General features: G+C 37.6%; 1 protein-coding gene across 3 annotated transcripts in view; it reads right to left on the reverse strand.

Moving 5' to 3' along the window:
* Positions 1-21717, reverse strand: part of FKBP5 (FKBP prolyl isomerase 5) — a 127592-nt gene that overhangs the window by 59108 nt on the left and 46767 nt on the right. For 2 of the 3 annotated variants that reach the window (XM_064285188.1, XM_064285194.1), the window contains exons 2-3: positions 8271-8396; positions 5050-5194 (exon numbers count right to left, since the gene is read on the reverse strand). In XM_064285188.1, coding sequence (XP_064141258.1) covers positions 5050-5194; positions 8271-8375 — 250 coding nt within the window. In that variant the 5' untranslated portion in view covers positions 8376-8396. Of the gene's footprint in view, positions 1-5049; positions 5195-8270; positions 8400-21717 lie in introns of all 3 variants that reach the window. The other variant, XM_064285192.1, reaches the window with a different exon arrangement.

Below are 21717 nucleotides of genomic sequence, written 5' to 3' on the forward strand. Positions count from 1 at the left end.
TGTAAACACCCTTGGCCTGGCCAGGGCTTCGAATTAGTTCATTCTAGTTCGATCCCCTGATAAGAAGTTGCATTTCCACCCCAGATATACCAAATCAGAATCTACATTCTAACAAATCTGCAGGTGACTCTTACGTATAACAAATTTTGAGAATCACTGCTCTACTTGCGGTTCTAAGAATTGGTCCCTAGGCAGCAGCACCAGCATCACCTAGGAACTTGTCAGAAATGCAAATTCTCAGCAGGGGTTTGAACCAACTTGCTGGTTCAAAGCCCTGGGCCTGACATTGCAAATCCTTCAAAGCACTGGCTATTAGCCTTCCAACACATATATCCCTCCTCTTACCCCAATATGCTAACGGTGACTAGATCAACAGGTATTTTGACTAATGATCACAGATCATCATGCAACAAATAAAGTTCTATTAATGTTAATGGAAGATCACTGATATTTGCTTCATTACGGTTTACTCTTAAAAGTGAGAGGGAAATATAGGTAATGTGAAGAATCCAAAATGATTGTTTCTCTTCTCCTCAAATCTGGGGGAGTAATATAATAGATTAGATTTTTACCTTCATAATCCCCAGCCATGTTAGTCACAGGCCAAAGCACCAAAAACAACTTCAGTGAAGCAGCTTTTATCAGGTATCACCAGACCTTTACAGAGGTGGGCAAGGGTGTGTGTGTAATGTTATGTATAATTTTAGTGTTCCTGGATTTACTTATAAGAACAGGGGTAGAAATAACTCTTTCATCCCAAAAATCTATCTCCCCCCCCGCCACCATTTTAGTGGTAACATATTTGCTAGGGGAAGGGAGGAAAAGAACAGAAGCCCTATTACGAAAAAATATACATACATGAAAATTCTAAACCATTCTTACTTCAACTTATTTTAAAATGAGGTATGGATACAATTCTAGTAATTCAGAACATGCAATAAAGATGTAGTTAAGAAAACCCAGTGAGGGGAACAATCAACTCTTCTTTCTAATTTCTGAAACAGATTCAACAGCAGTAACAAACATTTCAGCGCTTACTATGAGTTAGGCTGAGTGCTAAGCAGTGGTGTGCGTTATCTTATTTAATCCTCAACTTAATAATATTCCCATTTTATAGGTGAGGAAACTAAAGCACAGAGTTCAAAAGGTGATACAGAAAGAAAAATGGACACAGACACAAACAATGTGTCGGTATAGATAAAAATTATATATGTAAAATCTATGATGTACGTATTTCTTAATATGATTTTTATAGATATACTCTTAAAATTCTATTTTAAATATTGAGGTCACAAAAGAATTCCCAAATTAGCATGACTTCCCATTGAAATATTTGTATTTATTCCCTTGGGAGAAGTAAAATATACAGAATTCAAAGGACAATATTTATGCTACAGTCCGTTTATATTATTTTTCAGCATTCTGATGATGTAACTACTACTATAAAATATAACTATAAAACTATAAATTCCCTAACCAATGTTTCTTATTTTATAGGCAACTAAACACATTACGGAAGCCCTGGTGGCGCACTGGTTAGGGGCTACAGCTGCGAACCAAAGGGTCGGCAGTTCGAATCCACCAGGTGCTCCTGAGAAACTCTATGGGGCAGTTCTACCCTGTCCTATAGGGTCGCTATGAGTTGGAATCGACTCAATGGCACTGGGTTTGGTTGGTTTAAACACATTACGTTATAAAAGTTTTACCAGAAGTATATGTATCTATCCTAATGTTTCTAATTATCATCTTAACAGGGCAAATACATGATTTTTTTGTTCCTGTACTCTTTACAGAGGTACAAGAATAGAATCACAGCCTCTGGACTAGTCCTAAAGCACTCCTACAGATTCTTTCCCTTTACAGAGGAGGATACAAGGAGCAGGGAAGGTTAAATGGCTTACTCAAGTTAACACACCACAGGGAGCAATGAAGACAGGGACTCTGGCTTCCTATCACCTAGCTGGGTGTACTTCCCACAGTCTCTAGAAAGGCGCCAAAGGTACCGAGCCACCTAAAAATTGCCCCTTTTCTCTCTCAACTTGTATTTTAAAAAAAGAACTCTGAAAAATTTTTCATTCTGTTCAAGATTCTAATAAACATGAAAGACTCATTTACCACCAAGTTTTTACTGTAAAAATCTGGGTAGAGAAGGTGGCAGCATAAATTTCCAACTCCACTTGCCAAGATAACTGCTGAGAGAAGACCTGTCATCTCAAATCTATCAACTTCTTTCAGAGAAAAATTCTAAAGATACAGTGAGGGTCTGGGGGGCAGCAGGAACAAAGAGGTCTAAAGAGGCCTGTCACTCTGAGGTCATCTAAATGAAATAATGACATGATAGGCATGCCGGTAGTCCTGAGGAGTCACATCCCTAAATCAACAAAAATGAAAAAAATTAACTGCCATAATTAGCTGCTATGTCAAGAAAAAGAGTCTGTTTGATTGTGATTGCTATCTCACTTGACACAAGATTAATCTCACACGAGCCATTAACTCACTAAGGACCCAAAAGACAAGAAAGCAGTGGTATAGCCGGCTAGCACTAGAGACTGGAAAGAATACACTGGACAGGGAACAGAAGCCACCATGACATGCAAGTGACTAGAGGTCCCAGGGAAGCCAGAGAGGCACAGTTTAACTTCTTACTTCCTCACTTGCTATATCCTTTCCAAGATCCATGCTTAGTGAGCAACTCAACTAGGTACTGAGTTAGGAAAAGAGATTTATAGTCAACATTGAGCCATGGAGGTGGACAGGGAGATTACCCCTTTCCTCTCATACTTAATCTGGGAATTGACACCTTTGAACTATGGTGTTGGCGGAGAATAGTGAATACACCATGGACTGCCAAAAGATCAAACAAATCTGTCTTAGAAGAATTACAACCAGAATGCTCCTTAGAAGCAAGGATGGCGAGACTTCGTCTCACATACTTTGGACATGTTATCAGGAGGAACCAGTCCCTTGGAGAAGGACATCACGCTTGATAAAGTAGAGGGTCAGCAAAAAAGAGGAAGAGACTCAACAAGATGGACTGACACAGTGGCTACAATAATGCTCTCAAGTAGAACAATGATTTAATTCTGTTGTACGTAGGGTCGTTATGAGTCGGAACTGACTCAACGGCACATAACAACAACCATTCAGCCATCAACTTCCAGCAAGACACATGGTTCAAAAAGTTCACTTTGATGTATGTCCTATTATTCTCCTTACAAGATTAAAAAATAAGGACACTAAATTAACTGGACATTTAAAAGCATTAGAAAAGATATTAGTAAAAAACACATTTAAGACTTGTGAACAGTTGTTTCTTCACCTTTATCTCTCAGAACTTCTTTACATCTTAAAAACCTGAGGACTTAACAAGAGCTTTTGCTTATATGATTTATAACTACTGATATATAACACATTAGAAATAAAAAATATTTACTTACTAATTCATTTCAAAATAACAATATCCCCATTATATGTTACATAAGTAGTTAATTTTGATGAAAAATAACAATATTTTCCAAAGCGGCACTGTTTTACATTTTTACAAATCTCTTTAACATCAGAAGACAACTGGATTTTTAAATCTACTTTTGCATTCAATCTGTTGTAACTTTGGTTGAAGTACATGGAAAAAATACAGCCCCACAAAGACATATAGAGTAAAACCTGTGAAAACCAGAAAGTGTGTAAGGTCAAAAAACCTGTCAGAGAAGGAGAACTTCAATATTTTCCACTAATTGAGACTGACAGAAAAGTGGTAACACTGTACCCTGTCAAAGGCAGAAAACTAAGACCTGAAAAACAAGGCAATTCCAGCTCACAGGTTTCACCATGTTGGAAAAGGCAGCATTTTCAGATAATTGTGAAAAGAATTCATCTGATACCACATCAAAACTGACAAGTGGCAATTCCATAAAGTTTCGCTGCATTTGGAATCTGAAACCATATCAATGAACTTTTCATGCTCTGTTACATCAAAATCTGTTGGTCTATGCTGAATTGGTGTATATTCTGTTGCGTACACTCTCAACAAGGAAAAATAAAATAAAATAAAAAAACTATACTTTAACAACAACATAAAAATCTATTGGTCTATCTTGCACTTTGAATAGATCATTTATCCATGCATAATTTTATAATATCTTATAGGGGTCATTGAGAAAATATTGGTTACTAAGTTATTCAGATCTCCTAAATGTTGGTAATTTCATATACAATATTAAAAATCACATTCATTAATACTACTACTGATCTCATCAGAAGTCTTTTAAGTTTGGGGAAGCTGTCAAACTCACAGTAGCAAATACAAATTTTCCAAGATTGTAATTTTCACTTGAAAGTTCAAATTTTATCAGTGGCAAGAGATATTGTTAGTTGTTTTCCTTGAAGTGACAGGCTCACTTGAATCATCTTCAGGAAAATATCTGCCAAACATCAAAGTCTGAATAATCATAGTTTGCCCGTCAGTTGTTTTTCTAAGCAAAAAGTGTTTCATGAAAAAGGCGCAGCGTTCAGCTTGCAGCTAAAACAAGTGCACAGTGCCTGTCCTTGAGACAGCCAGTATATTCTACTTTATGTGGGCTTCCCTTTCCATCACAGGATATCAAAACAATGTGTAAATAAGAGTTGAGATTTAATAAAATTAATAATTTCTATTGCTTTATCGCAAGCACATTAAGTGAAGCTAGCTTTTTTTTTTTTTCTTTTTTCTACACAGTGAATAAGTGGCGGTGGGAAAGCCACAATTAAGGTAAGTTTGCTGTCACTGTCCTGATTTATGCTAAGGCACCAGGAATTTTAACCACTGTAACTTTTTATCATCAGTGCAAACATCAACACAGTAAAAGGGCAAATAACATCTTAGTATTATTAATAATTTTGATATCACGGATGCCCTAGAAGAATCTCACCAATCTCCAGAGGTCCATGGACCATACTTTGAGAACCACCGTTTTAAAATATCTTTACTTCTGGCAAGGATAGGATCCGTTGCTTCTGTTAATACAAACCATAATAAGTCTAAGCAAAACATAACTCAAAAAATACTCTTACCTTTGCCAAGACTAAAGACAAATGGCTCGTTTCTATCATGACTGGAATCAAACTTCTTTCCATTTGACAATTTTCCTTTGTAATGGACATAAACTTTGTCTCCAATCATTGGCGTTTCCTCACTAGTCCCTGCTCTTTTGACAATCTAGAAGAGACCAACATCAAGAAAAAGGAGGTGGAACTTTTTACTTTTAATCAGGGAATAAAAAACGTCACAAAGTCCATTCAACATCACTTAGGTAGAGTCACAAATGAACTATCATCTGTCCTTTCTAAAGGCTTCTTTCACATTTCTCTCAATAACCTTCACTGCTAGAAAATTATCTTTTATAAATCTAAATCTTTTATGCTATATTTAGCTTTATCCCTGATCATATTATTTATTCCCTCAAAAGAATTAACCAATTGGTTTAATGCCCCCTACTTTGACACTAAAATTACTCAAAACAAAGACTTGAGAGCTAGTCCATATACAAATGGAATTAGACTAAAAAGATTGTTGGGCTTTTATTCATTTAAAAAGAAGCCTAACACAAAATTTCAAAGGTCAGATTTTATTTACTTCCCTCCTTTTGCTTTGCAATGGTTTAATTTCAGAATGCCCAATTTCCTGGTACAACAGGTTATACTTCCCATCATTTGAAGACTATTCAATCTGTAAAAAACATTAGTATCATTGCACAGTTCGATACAATACTGAATAACTTGTTTTCCAGTAAACAAAAGGCCAAAAAAGCTCCAAGCTGAAAAAAATACTTAGCTATCATTAAATCCAGTATATTTATTTCGTTCTTGGCAGAGCAAGCCACTAATGCAGTGGGTCAGTTCTGGGAAAAGAAAATCGAATCCAGGAGCACGGTGGTGTGATGTATTCTGTCAATCATCTATGCCAAATTAATAATTTTTATCAGAAAACAGAGGATGGTAGATGACGTCCATTAACATCCTTTTGGGGGGGGGTCTGAATTTTTATCTAAAGAATTCAATTATTTGCTCCTAAATTCTCTGATGTATCCTCTGCCCCGCTCCCATATTACCGTACAAACAGGTGAACTTTTAGATTCCACACCTTGTTTCTACTCAAGAGTCCAAACATTCTTTAAAGAAAAAAATCATTACTGTCCTTCTAGGACTTAAAAGAAAAAGAAAAAAAGTTTCATAGAAGTAATTTTATCACACCAAAGTCTAAAAGTAGTCACGTTCAAGATCTGCATGAGGTATCTGAGAGCCTATGACCAATCAACTGTCAGCCTCACATGGAGAGAATCTGCATTTCTAGGATAATAAACAAGGAATTGGGCCTATCAGAGTCCGTCACCTACAAGTGATACTATGGAATCACTTTAGGGTTTCCCCAGCAAGATGAATTTGTGTCTAAATCTGGAATTGCCTTGAGAATACAGTACAGTCGCAATTCATTTTAAAAGTATAAGCTCTAATTTTATCTCCCTGGGCAGTTACTGACTTCCCAAACCTGCCTTGGTCTTTCCTTTTTAAAAAATATGTAATGGTTAAAAGAGCGATTATTATAGGCTAGGCACTGTGCTAAGTGCTTCCCATAATCCTCATAACTCTATGAGACAGATGGTGTTGTTACTCCAGTTTTACAAATGTGGAAACTTAATCACAGAGAGGTTCACTAAATTGCCCAAGGTCACACAGTTAGTCGGCCTATTTAATGTTAACCAAAAGCCTCACAATGAAACATGAAGCTCTATACAGTGATAAATGGCATGATTTAAAGGGCTTCCAAACTCAAAATGTTTCTTACAAGCCTAAAATTCTTATTATTTATTCCCTAGAACAAAGCAGGGTCTAAGGCAAGTTGGGGAATGCGTTCTTAGTATGGGTACTCTGAAAAGATGAACGAGAAAAAACATAAATAGAGGCAGGGAGATGCTGAGGACAATCTGCAAAATTTCCACCATTTCTAGAAGCATCATGGAGATTGGGATGAGTTGCTATGAGTCGGAATCGACTCAACCGCACATAGCAACTCATATAGTTACAAGGTCGAGAAGCCATCTGAAAGAAGGTATCATGATATGGATCTACAGCATAAAGGCTCTGTTCTCTATAGCTGCAAGTCTCTAAAGTTTGGCTTGGCACATAGCAAGCTAATAGCAATACGTGTATATTCTGAAGAGATTCCTGCACCAGAAAAAAAAAAAAAGGCTTTCATATAAGCAAGATTAGACAAACTAAAAAACTCTCATTTGCTACTGCTGACAAAAGAAGATATTAAAATTCAGGGTAGTAGTAATATTTAGAATGCACGTGTAAAATAATCTCTTCAGTAAAAGAAAAACTAACTATACAAAACTTAGATGTATAACAACAGTGTAGGGGAAATAGCACTGGTCCTTATTATGACTAAAGGCCTTTAACTTCTCTCAGCTCCAGTTTATTCACTTATAAATGAAGGACTCAATGGCTGTTCTGCTTGCCTCACAACACCATTATAGATACAAACAAGAAAATACATGTGAAAATGATTACAGAGTGTAAAAAACATACATAGTATTTTAATAAGGAAAAAAGAGACTTCAAAACCAAGTTATATTCTCTGAGGAAACTTCAAAAAATATCTTCATTGTACAGAGGAACACTATTTTTATGTAAAAATAAATCCTTTTTCAACTTTGCAAGACAACTTTTTTCCTTTAAAAAAAAAGCCTTTTAAACTGTCATTACCTAGCTTTATTGTACTTAAATGTGATTTTAAAACAGTATCCCATTTTTATACTCTGAGAATAGTGAGACACAGCCTTTTGTGTCAGATATAACCGGAGCCTGAACCCCAGATTTGTATTCACTAAGGTATATGATACCAGGCAAGGTACTTTACCTCGCTGGACTTCCGTTTTCTTACCTATCATCTGGGATTGAAAATAAATCTCGGAGTTATAAAGATGAAATGAGAAACTATCTGTAGAATCTGGCGCCTAGTAGGCCTCAATGAACATTATCCACTAGTCCCCTAACCAAAACCAAACCCACTGCTGAGTTGATTCTGACTCATAGCAACCCGAACTACCCCAGACGGTTTCCAAGGAGCAGCTGGTGAATTTGAACTGCCGACCCTTTGGTTAGCAGCCGTAGCATTTAACCACTACGCCACCAGGATTTCCAGTCCCCTAGCAGCCCCCCTAAAATGTTTTTATAAAAAATCTTTCCAAGTAGCAATTTTCTGTATGTGTCATTCATCCCTGTAGCCTCACCTTTAATACTCCTCTGTCCTTCTTGGAGGTAATATCCTCTCCTCGTTCAGCAACAGCTGCTGCTGGGCTTTCTCCATTGTTCTTGGCACCTTCATCAGTAGTCATTGTCTTTTATAAGTAGAAAACCTGCTGAGAAGAAACATACTTTAGTAAGGAAAAATATCACTATTATATGCATCTTAAATGCTCCTGGGAACTGGGCTTGACCCAACCTAAGATTTACTTAGAGCCAATAAGGTTAGACGTTGAAACAAAAACAAAAACATTTGCTAAGATCATGTATTGATGTCATCAGTCCGGTAAATAAAACATCATCCAACTGTTCAATTTCCCATTCAGCTCTGGTCCCCAGGGGGAGAACAGTAAAGTCAGAATTGGTAGTGATTATATATATGCCTGAAGATGATTACACACTGAGGAGTAGTCCTCTTAGCACTTTGAAATGTCCTTTTCCTACAGCCGAATTCTTGACAAAGAATTAAGAGCTTATCAGGTAATCTGATAAAAGAAATGACAAATAACCACAATGGTAAACAGAACAGGCTTTAGAATCTGACAGCCCTGAGTCTGAGGCCTAGCTCCACAATATCAGCTTGACATTTGCAAAGTTACTTAATCCTTCTGAGGGATACAGCTTCTCATCTGCAAAATGAACATAGTACACTGCTCATAGAGTTACTGCGAGGCAATAATGAGATAATGTATGTTAAGAGATGTGCAGAGGGTCATGACTTAAAAAATGTAAGCATTTATCATCATTTTTATCGGGTCTTCTACAGGGACACAGTTTTTGATTTCCTACTCTGAATACCTACAAAATGAGGTTCGTCCTCCAAAGGGCATTCAAAGCCTTTCATGATCTGACCCTAACCTGTCTTTCAGTTCTAGCTCCCACTACTTCCCTTCAGGAAGCTTATGTTCCAACCAAACGAGACCAATTCCATTCCCATAACGAGCCCTGTGCTTTCCCATCGCTACGATTTTGGTCACTCTTTTCCTTCTTCCCAAAACATTCTTCTCCCTCAAATCCTTCCTTCATCATGATACCAGCCTTGACCCTGTATTTGGATATTGTCTTCCCCTTTTCTGTACTTCCTTAGCACTTCCTTCAATTTGTCGTCTACAATATATTTATAAGTAGACACAGCTTATATCCCATCCCCTGCTGGATTTAAAAGATCCTTGAGAACAAGGAGCATGCTGTGTTCATATCTAGATTCCTTAGAATGTCTCCACCTCTTAGACTGTAAAACAAAAAGGGCAAAAAATCTGGAATGAAAGAAAGTAGGGGTTCTTCCTCTGCTCCTTACAAGCTGTTTGATATTGGCTACTTTAACCTCTCTAAGCCCTTTTCCTACCTATGTAACTAGGATAAAAATAAAACAATATCTACTTTTTAGACTAAAGCGGACAATGCCTATTTTAAAAGTGCACTGTTCAAATACTATTTCTTATTGCTATTGTCAGTAACCCAAGAGACACTTTTACAAGAAGGGCAACCAGTGTTAAACCAATAGCCTAAACAAAACATGCCTCATTGTCAGCTGCCATGATAATTCTGTTCTGTTCTCCTAGATGACCATGGAGTCAAGAATTAACCACTTCTAAAGCTATTCCACATTAGTCTAATACGAGACTTAAGGTTCCCTAAAGTCACCTGCTAGGCCCTTTTGTCTACATAGTCAAAAAGAGCTATTTTGCACTTGTGAAAAATATCTTACTGATACAACTAATAATTAGGCAACTAAAACTATATGAGTGTCTTAACCCACTTCCAGTTGATCTTTAGTGTCAACAAAGACATAAACCAAACTTTGCTGTGCCTAAAAATCTTCAGAGAGAATACCAAAAACCAAGGGCTAAGCCCCTTTGCTTTAATTTCTAGGACAGTTTATACCAGCAAACAACAACAACAACAAAAAAACCCCAAATGCTTGGCTCAGAATAAGCGAAAGGACAGAACAAACCGTTCTTAAGCAAACAACAAAAATTAAGTGCCTAGCTATACATGGCGCTGAGCTAGATAATTAGGAAAATTACATGAACAGGGTGGATCCTCAGGTTATGAAAGACTTTTCCAATGCACAGGAACATGTAAAAGGTTCTTCAAAAACAGATGGAAAAAGATCTTTTAAATTTTTTGTGGGTCACAGATGGTATCAATAGAAAAATGCACTCACATTAAAAAAAAAAAAAAATTGCAAGGGCTTCACAGATACAATGACATCCATCAATATACTCCTGGGCAAACCCTGATTTAAAGCACTGAGCAAATTAAAACCACCCGGTGAAAGGGTTTTGGGGAACAGGACAGCCACACATACTCAAAGTATCACTCCACAGATTACTGATTGCTTAAAAAGACAAAAAGCCTTTCCAATGAAGTGATCTGATTAATATCCCCTTAACAAGTTACATGCAATCATAACTTACCTCTGCATCACCAATAATGAGACAACTTCCCATTGTAATATAATGGAAAGTATATAACATCACCTATGTGATATACCTATCAAAAATGTCTAACCTGAAATTAATCAAGAAGAAAAGACAAAATAAGATTGTGAAACATTCTGTAAGACAACTGGCCTAGCTTTGTCAAAAATGTTGAAGTCATTAAAGGCCAAAAAAATACAGAGGGCCTATTTTCGATTGAAGTGACTGAAGAGACACAACAACCAAATGCAATGTGTGATTCTTGGCTGGACCTTGGATTAGCGGGACAAAAAGTTATAAAAGCCTTCTCAGTTCAATCAAACATGAGAGACCAAATGGGCAACTCCTGCCCCAAAGCAGGAAGGGACAGGAAAACTGGATGAATGGATATGGGGAACATGGGGTGGAAAGGTGAGAGCAGCTGTCACATTGTAGGGATTACAACCAATGTCACAAAACAATTTGCATATATATTTTTGAATGAGGAATCTGTACTGTAAACTTTCACATAAAGCACAATAAAAAAAAAATTTAAGTTAAAAGGACATTTCTTAGAGAATTAGAAAATTTTGGAAAAGCAGATTGTATATTAGAATATTCCTGTATAATGTTCGTTTTCTTGAGTGTGATATGGTATTGTAGTTTTATGTAGATGAATATCCTTTTCTTAGGAGGTACATGGTAGAGTATTTAGGGATGAAGTGTCATCATGTTTGCCACTTACTTTCAAAACATTTAAGAGACAGAGAGTATGCACCCAAATGTCTCAAAAAACTAAAAACGAAGCATTGAGCAAGAATGACCTCAACACATCCAAAGGTGATACACTTCTTTTGAATACTCATCATCTGGGGTTCAGCTAAATTTTTTAAAAATATTTTTACTGTACTTTAGATGAAGTTTATAGAACAATTTCCCGTTAATCAGTTAGTACACATATTGTTTTATGACATTGGTTTACAACTCCACAACATGTCAACACTCTCTCTTCTCAGCCTTGGGTTCCCTATTACCAGCTTTCCTGTTCCCTCCTGCCTTCTAGTCCTTGCCCCTGGGCTGGTGTGCCCTTTTAGTCTCATTTGGTTTTATGGGCCTGTCCAAACTTTGGCTGAAGGGTGAACCTTAGGAGTGACCTCATTACTGAGCTGAAAGGGTGTCTGGGGGCCATAGTCTCAGGGTTTCTCCAGTTTCTGTCAGGCCAGCAAGTTTGGTCTTTCCTTTTTGAGTTAGAATTTTGTTCTATTGCTTTTCTCCAGCTCTGTCCGGGACCCTCTATTATAATCCCTGTCAGAGCAATCAGTGGTGGTAGCCAGGTACCATCTAGCTGTACTGCACTTAGTCTGGTGGAGGCCATAGTAGGTGTGGTCCATTAGTCCTTTGCACTAATCTTTCCCTTGTATCTTTAGTTTTCTTCATTGATCCCAAAGGGATGAGACCTGTGGAGTAACCTAGACGGCCACTCACAGGCTTTTAAGACCGCAGATTCAGCTAAATTTTTTAATGAAAATATTGTCAATCAAAACCCTTTTTCTTCCTCAACATGGTAAAGGGCATTTGGAAAAACCCACACCTAACATCATATTCAATGGCCAAAGACTGAGAGCTTTCCCCTTAAGATCAGGAACAAGATAAGCAAGCTCACTCTCACCACTGCCATTCAATATTGTACTGGAAATCACAGCCAGTGCAATTAGGCGAGAAAACAGCATAAAAGGTATCCAAATTGGGAAGGAAAAAGTGGGTTTTTTTAATCCAAAAAAATTTTTAATAAAAAACACTTTTTTTTTTTTTTTACTCACAGATGACATGATCCTATATATACAAAATTCCAAAGACTCCACAAGAAAGCTACTAGAGCTAATAAATGAAGCCAGCAAAGTGGAAGGGTACAATGCCAACATACAAAAATCAGTTGGGTTTTTATATGCCAACAATGAGCAATCTGAAAAAGAAATTAAGAAAATAATTCCATTTACAACAGCATCTAAGAGAATAAAATACCTAGGAATAAATTTAACTACAGGTGAAAAACCTATACACTAAAAAACTATAAAGTATTGCTGAAAAAAAAAATAAAGAAAACCTAAATAAGTGGAAAGACATTCCATGTTCACGGACTGGGAGCCGTAATATCGTTAAGATGCCAATACTACCCAAAGTGATCTGTACATTCAGTGTAATCCCTATTAAAATTCCAACAGCTTTTCTTTGCAGAAATAGAAAAGCCAATCCTCAAATTTATATGAAACTGCAAGGGACCCAAATAGCCAAAGCAATCTTGAAAAAGAACAAAGTTGGAGGACTCACACTTCCCAATCTCAAAAATACAATAAAGCTACAATAATCAAAATAGTCTGGTACTGCTATGATAACAGACACATAGACCAATGGAACAGAATTGAAAACCCAGAAATAAACCCATACATTTATAGCCAATTGACTTTTTACAAGGGTGCTAAGTCTATCCAATGAGGAAATAATAGTCTTCAATAAATGGTACGGGGACAACTGGATACCCACATGCAAAAAAATAACATTGGACTCATACCTCACACCATATATAAAAATTATCTCAAAATGGACCAAAGACTGAATTGTAACAACTAAAAATAAAACTCTTAGAACAAAACATAGAAGTAATACATCAAGACTAGTTTTCAACAATGGGTTTCAGATGTGACGCCACGAGCAGGAGTAATAAAAGACAGACAAATGGTATTTCATCAAAATTAGAAACTTCTGTGCATCAATGGACTTTATCAGCAAAGTTAAAAAACAACCTACAGATTGGGAGAAAATATTTGGCAACCACATGTCTGATAAGGGCTTAATACCCAGAATATATAAAGAACTCCACAGCTCAACAACAAAGGACAAATAAGTCAATTAAAAAATTGGCAAGGAACTTAAATAGATATTTCATCAAAGAAGATATACAAATAGCCAATAAGCACATGAAAAGATGCCTAACCCCATTACTCATTAGGGAAATGCAAATAAAACCACAATGAGATACCATTTCACCCCTACTAAACTAGTTGCCGTAGAGTTGATTCCAACCCCTGGCGACCCCCTGTGTGCCAGAGTAGCTGGTTTTCAATGACTAATTTTTTGGAAGCAGACAGCCTTTCTTCCTAGGAGCCTCTGGGCAGACTGAAACTGTCAACCCTTCAGTTAGCAGCTGAATGTGTTAGCCATTTGTGCCACTAAGGTGGCTGTTATCAGAAAAATGGAAAATAACAAGTGTTGGCGAGGATGTGGAGAAACTGAACCCTCATCCACCGCTGATGGGATTGTAAAGTGGTGTAGCCGCGATGGAAAACAGTTCAGCGGCACCTCAAAAAGCTAAGAGAAATACCTTATGACCCAGCATACACACCCAAAAGAACTGAGCAGAAATGCAAATTGATACTTAAACACCAGTGGCCACTGAGCACTATTTACTGTAGCCGAAAGGTGGAAACAACCCAAATGTCCATCGATGGGGTGAATGAACAAAATGTGGTATATACATACAATGAAATATTATTCAGTCATAAAGAGAAAATAAAACTCTAATGAATGCTATGACATGGATGAACCTTCAAAATTTATGCTGAGTGAAATAAGTCAGACACAAAAGGACGAATGCTGTGTGATCCTACTTACATGAGATATCCAGAATAGGCAAAGGCACCGAGAAAGTTCACTAGTGGTAACCTGGGGCAGACAGGAGGGAGAACGGGGGTAAGGGGGGTGGGGAGGTGATATTGCTTAAGTGGTACAGCACAGTTTTGGTTAAGGGTAAGGAAAAAATTGGGAAATGGATAGTGGTGACTGTTGCACAACATGGTGAATGTAATTAATGCCACTGAACTGTACACGTAAAACTGGCTGAAATGTTTTGTTAAACATATTTCACCACAATAAAAATTTTTTAATTAAAACACACACACACACACACAAACTCCAAACTTTTTCTTTTGGTTCTAACCATGCTGCTTTGCAGACAATGACGTAATCTCAAATAAATGGGGAACTTGTATAAATTGACCTGCTAGTTTTATAGGTCCCATCTGAAATAGGAACTTGCTCTTCATTTCTGGTTCTGACATTTCGATGGATAGAAATTATTCTTAGTAATCTCAAAGGATGGCTCTCATCAGGAGTACGGAGTCCATATTAACAGTGGTAGCATGAATAAAGATAAAGGCAAAAATAAACTTTTTTGAACTTTCACATTTATTTAAAAATAAATCTGAAAGAATAAAAAAAAATGGAATTCTGCAAGTACTATCCCTTAATTCCAGTTATGCTATTTGGGGTATGGGTTTTTATAAACAAACAAAACGTAACTAAAAAACTTCTTTCTCCTTGATCTAGTTGTACATGAAAAAAAGCAACAACAAGAACAGACAATTCCTAAAAACCTGTAAGTCACACTGAGAAAGTTTCACTGTTTTCCTAAGAGAGCCTTTTCTTCTTTCCCCTACCCTAGGTTTATTCTGGATTTAAAATCACTATGTAGCTATGGATATTAATCTACGATAAAGCTTGCTGTGTTGAACTGTCCAAAGGGACGAAATTGCTACCCAGGTCATCAGAGAGGGAACACACAGTTCCTTCTGTTATGGACATGCCAGATAAGCATGTACTCTCCAAAATGCTAGTCAGTAAACACCTGAGACATAACAGAAAAATGAGAAAACGCCTAATATTTCACCAAGAGTGTACTGAACACTTCCGTTAACGTAACTAAATTGTCAGATTCCCCCCAAATGAGAGGTCATTTTAAAGCCTCATCCACTAATTCCCCGTGTATATTACTTACTGTGTTGTTGTTTTCTCTGTTATAAAATAGATCTCTTGCATCAGATTATCCCACTGTCTAACAGGACAGTTTTCAGAAAGAAAAGAAAAAGAATATAGGAGCTGGCTACTTTGTTTGAAGCCCAAAAAGCTGCAGCAGCATTCTTTCTAAGCACCACGGATGTCTGTCTGGGCCACACAGGCTTTCAGCTTCCTATAACTAACGCACAAAAGAGAGAAAGAAAACACAAGGAAGGAAGTATGCCTAGGGCTCATAACAGAATGCAACACAAACTGAGCTTGACTTTGAAAATCTCCATGTAGGAGTGGACTGGAAAGCCCTCCTTTACTTTCAACACCAGGCCCCTCTCAAACTTTCATATATAATAACACAGGAGTAGGTATCTATTTTTAGATACGATATACATCTTTAAAAAGGTAAATATGCAAGGAAACACAATAAATATAGACTATTTAACTGTTGCCATCGAGTCAATTCGGACTCATAGTGACCCCACAGGACAGGGGAGAACTGCCCCATAGGGTTTCCAAAGCTGTGATCTTTATGAAAGCAGACTGCTACATTCTTCTCCCCAAGGGGCAGCTGGGGTTCAAACCCCAACCTTCAGTTAGCAGCTGAGCACTTAACCACTGCACCATCAAGGCTCCTCAATATGAACTATTCATCTATATAAAACTGCACATTATATTTATTCACCTGCTTTGCCCAAGGTAATTTCCTTCCTCCACAGTGGGGTGAGGAATGGGGAGATGAAGAAAAATAGTCCTATACATACTCATACACTTATTTTTGCCCCTTTGAAAAAGAAACCAGTGGCCAGAGTAGACAGGATTATATTAACAGAATAGCTGGCCAGACTTAACTCTTTCTGTTTTTCTCCTTAATCCTCCTACCTTCCCCTTAACCGATTACGCCTTTCACATTTCCGACGCACTCCCAAAATTCTGAGTCAAGCCTCCAACAGTGATTGCTGATTGCCACGAGTTAGTTCTCCACGGACCAAAGGCTCTTAGAAGTCTTAACCCAGGAGAGGAAAGGAAACCCTAAATGGAACCACTGCCTTTTAGCTACGAATTATTTCTTCCTTTATTGTATCTCTTATTCTTCTCAGTACAAGTCATTATTGAAGAAAGCAAAGGTAATAGACCAAATTAAAATTAGCTTTGTCTCTCTCTGCTTCCTTTGACGAGTTGTTGTTAGTTGCCATTGAGACAATTCCGACTCATGGCAACCCCATACATTGGGTGAGTTACTGTTCTCAAGCAAGCAGAAGGCAAAGACTTATGTAAGTATTAAAACAAAAAAAATTAAAAAATATTAGCACGATCCAAATATTATTAAACAATACAGAATGAACCCAAATACAGTATTTTTCCGCTTAACATGCTTTTACCCTACTTGGCCTCAAGAAGGTTGAAAGGGAGTACTAAGTTACCAACTCTCTCCAAGATGATGCTGAAATGACCAAAAAAGATTTTTTAAATTTATAAGCTTCTGAGATGGAAAATAAGGTGTCTCCTTGGTGAGCCAAAAATTTGGGGGAATTCCTGGAAGTCAGGAAGCAGATGAGGTCAGACCAAAGGAGAGAACAAAGAAGAGCAAATTGCCTTCCTAACACCAACTGTAAGAACAGCTCTTCCCAAAGGAGCCTGGGGTCAGCCTCACAGAAAGCAGGAGGGAGCCACAGGAAATTAACTGGAGAGCCCGGGCTGAGAAAACAGCAGACCAGGGCTTGGATTAGTCAGGCCACGTAGGCTTCTTTCTCTCCTTGGTGCACAGGGTAGTCACCATCTTGTCTACTGAAGTTCACCAAAAGTAAAGGAAATTTAGCTTCTAAGCTTTTTTTCTTTTTTAAAAACTCATCTATCTTAGATTCATTTTTCATTTTGCTGAACTACCTACCTAATTTTTTTCATAAGGTACATAAATAAACTGAGTTCATATATATCTGAAAGTCTCTTTATTTGCCCTCACTATTTTTTTAATTGTTACTGAGACAATTAACATGTCATAAAATTCACCCTTTTAAGTGCACAATTCAGTGGTTTTTAGTATACTCACAGATATGTGTAACCATCGCCACGGTCAATTTTATAATTTCATCACCGCAAGAAGAAAGCCTGTACCTTTTAGCTACCCAGCCCTCCAGCCCTAAGCAATCACTAAAATTACTGTCTCTTTTAAATTTCTCTATTTTAGCCATTTCATATAAATGAAATCATACAATATGTGGTCTTTTGTGATTGGCTTCCTTTAATTAGCATGCTCGAAGGCTCATACATGTAGTAGCATGCATCAGTACTTCATTTCTTTTTATGGCCAAATAATACTCCACTGTATGGATATACCACATTTTGTTTATCTAGTCCTCAACTGGTGGATATTGAGGTTGTTTCCACCTTCTGGCTATTACGCATAATACAGCTACAAACATTCATGTACAAGTTTTTGTGTGAACATATATTTTCATTTCTCTTGCATATATACCCAAGAGTGGAATTGCTGGGTCATACAGTATCACAGGGGTAAATTACTAACTTGGGTTGATTCATTAGGGTCTGTTTGGTTCTAAATCTGCTGGCGATTTCAAAGACAGGCCAACAAGGTACCATATGGCATAAAGTCTGTAAACACTGAATAGGTGGAGAATGCATGCCATTCTTTCTTCTTTTTTTTTTTCATTAAGATGAGATTCACATAACATGAAATCGGCCATTTTAAAGTGGCACTACATACATTCACAATGTTGTACAGCCAACACATCTATCTGGTTGCAGAACACTTTCATCACCTCCAAAGGAGACTCAGTCCTACTCATTCTGTACCCCCAACACCTAGTGTAATTGGTATATAATTGGCAGTCAGTAAATGTTGAATTGTCATTTTCAAAAACAGTCAATATAAAGTCAGGGAAATATCAGACAATATAAGGAATCAGTGCTGAAATGCCATTACGAATTGACTATATTCCTTTCTAAATCTACTCTGAAAATTTTAATCTGGAGAATGATAATGTACTTTTCAAGTGTAAATATAAAAATAATTTTCTGTTCTAACCAGGAGGAGTGGTAATTAAGAAAATCTAAGCATAATTAATCTCTCCCCGAAATGCATTTTAAGGATATGCCTTTGCATACACAAACACATAGCAGATTTATCATAATAACAATTTTGGTTTGACAGCCAAGAACTGGGGGTCTACACCTAGCCATCCATCACTGAGTATGTATTAACTAACAGCTGGAGGAAGAGATGGTTCAGAGACTTGGACTGCAGAGGAAAGAAGCCTGGGATACAAGCTGGCTGTACATAATCTATTCTCTGTAATACTGCATCCTTTATACTATACAGGATTCTCTCATTAAAAGTTTCAAAAGTCTAAATTATGAGCTAAAATAAGATAAAAACACTATAATATAAATTAAGCAGATTTAAAACTTGGCTTCACTATATTTTTCCCAAGATCCATCATGTCTCCAAGAGAAAAACTGTACAAGAATGGTATTTTGGGTCTTAGACCTTTAAATACAAGGAACAAAAACCATGGCCACCTTAAATGCCCACCTGAGGAGAGAGAAGGGAGAGAACACTGCTCTCAAGTTCAAGACCAGAATCTCTAGCCACTGGGTTTTGACAAAGGTGGATATTCCACCACTGGGAAGACTCAGTGTTTGGGAAGAAAACAGTCTGGGAGGAAATGGAATTTACATGGCAGGAAGAAATAAAGCGTGTTTTTGATGTGTCCCTACCATCTATTAAACTCCTCCACCCAGGGTGGGTACCCTCTCCTGTATGCAGATACAGCTCCTGACCAGTTAAGGTTGTTGTTAATATGACTTACTCCACCTCCTCAAAGTCAGGGTCTTAAAGCCTCCCAAGGTGACAACTTAATCTCGTTAATTAATCCTGTCAACAAATCCTGTCAACTAGATGAAGATTCATCTCCCCAAGTAAATACCCTCAGGAGTGACTCAGATATTCCACGATCCTGGAACCCAAATAAAGGGTACACTGAACAATGCCAGGAGGCCTAGGTGTAGAATGTTTGGCCCTCAACTCAGTTTTTCCATCTGTAAATTTCAGGGGGTTAGACTACAATGGTGGGTTTATTCCCAAATCTAATATTTTATATTTAAAGTTATTTTTAATGAGTAAATACATATTTTACTTTAAGGGGAAATGATGCTAATATATGGAAGGAAAAGAAATTACTAGGGAAAGGAGATTATTATTTAGTTTTTCACGGTTCACTTTCCTTTGCAACCCTCTGGCAAAACATTATCAAATCTGAGCTTTTCCCTCTTAGATACTGCAATGGATTGAATTGTATCCCCCAAAATGTGTCAACTTGGTTAGGCCATGTCTAGTTGTCCTCCATTTTGTGATTTTCCTATGTGTTATAAATCACAACCTCTGCCCGTGGTTAAAAGGATTACTCAGGTCACCCCCCTGAGCCAAGGTAAAGGGAGTTTCCCTGGGGTGTGGCCTGCACCAACTTTTCTCTCTCAAGAGATAAAAGGGAAGGGAAGCAAGCAGAGAGTTGGGGACCTCATTCGACCAAGAAAGCAGCACCAGGAGCAGAGCACATCCTTTGGTCCTGGGGTCCCGGCACCTGACAAGTTCTTCAATCATGGGAAGACTGAGGACAAGGACCTTCCTCCAGAGCAGACAGAGAGAGAAACCATGGAGCCAACGCCCTGAATTTGGACTTGTAACCTACTGACTGTGAGAAAATACATTTTTCTTTGTTAAAGCCATCCACTTGCGGTATTTTCGATATAGCAGGACTAGATGACTAAGACAGATACTGTATTAGTTTTTTATGACTACCATAACATATTACCACAAATTTCCCAGCTTAAACAATACAAATTTATTATCTTACAGTTCTGGAGATCAAACATTCAAAATGGGTCTCCCTGGGCTAAATTCAAGGTGTCAGCAGGGCTGCTTTCTTATCTGGAGGTTCTAGAAGAGAAGCGGTTTCCTTGCCTTTTCCAGCTTCTAGAGGCCACTTGTACTCCTTGGCTCATGACCTCCTTCCTCCAGTTTCAAAGCTAGCAACATTGCATCTCTCTGACTGTTCTTCCACAGCACATTTTCTTCTGACAGCAGCTGAGAAAGTTTCTCTGCTTTTAAGAAATTATGTGATTAGGTTGGAACTACCTAGGTAACTCAGGAGAATCTCCCCATCTCAAAGTCCTTAACCCTAATCATATCTGCCAAGTCCCTTTTGCCCTATAAGGTAACATATTCACAAATTCCTGGAATTAGGACATAGATATCTTCGAGGGGCCATTATTCTACCTACCACAGATACCTAGTCATCCAATCAAAATCATAAGAATTTCTCTGAAGCCTAGAATTCCACTGACTTCCTCCATTTCATACTCAGGGTTCTATCTTTTATCATCCAGTTGGATAACAATGTTCTAATTTTACAGTAGAACAAAATAAAAATTTGATATATGTCACTCTGCAAATTCCTACAGAATTTCAGAAAACAACTGTACACTTGAAAATGGTTAAATCTGGAACATTTTACTCAGCTTCTCAATAGTGTAATGAGTTAAAACTGTAAGTAGACTATATAAAGAACTCCTACAAATCAACAACGAAAAATTTATAACTTAATTTAAAAACAGAAAAGGACTCGAACAGACATTTCTCCAATAAGCACATGAAAAGATGCTCAACAACATTAGTTACTGTTGTGTGCCTTCAAGTGAATTCCAAAAAATAGCAACTCTATGGGACAGAGTAGAACTGCCCATAGGGTTTCCTAGGCTGTAATCTTTATGGGAGCAGGTCACCAGGTCTTTTCTCCCGTGGAACTGCTGTGTGGGTTTGAACTGCTGACCTTCAGGTTAGCAGATAAGTGCTTAATTACTGCGCAACCAGGTTACTTAATTATTCATCATTGGTGTTAGGTGCCTTGAAGTCCCTTCTGACTAATAGCGACCCTATATACAACAGAACAAAACACTGCCTGGTTCTGCACATCCTCACACTTGACGTAATGCTTGATTGAGCCCACTGTTGCAGTCACTGTGTCAATCCATCTCATTGAGGGTCTTCCTCTGTTTTGTTAACTCTCTACCAACCATGATGGTCCTTGTCCGGAGACTGATCCCTCTTAATAACACATCCAAAGTATGTGAGACTTAGTCTTGCCATCCCTGCTTCTAAGGAGCATTCTGG

The sequence above is a fragment of the Loxodonta africana genome, chromosome 1 (genome assembly GCF_030014295.1).
Source record: "Loxodonta africana isolate mLoxAfr1 chromosome 1, mLoxAfr1.hap2, whole genome shotgun sequence".
Lineage (NCBI taxonomy): Eukaryota > Metazoa > Chordata > Mammalia > Proboscidea > Elephantidae > Loxodonta > Loxodonta africana.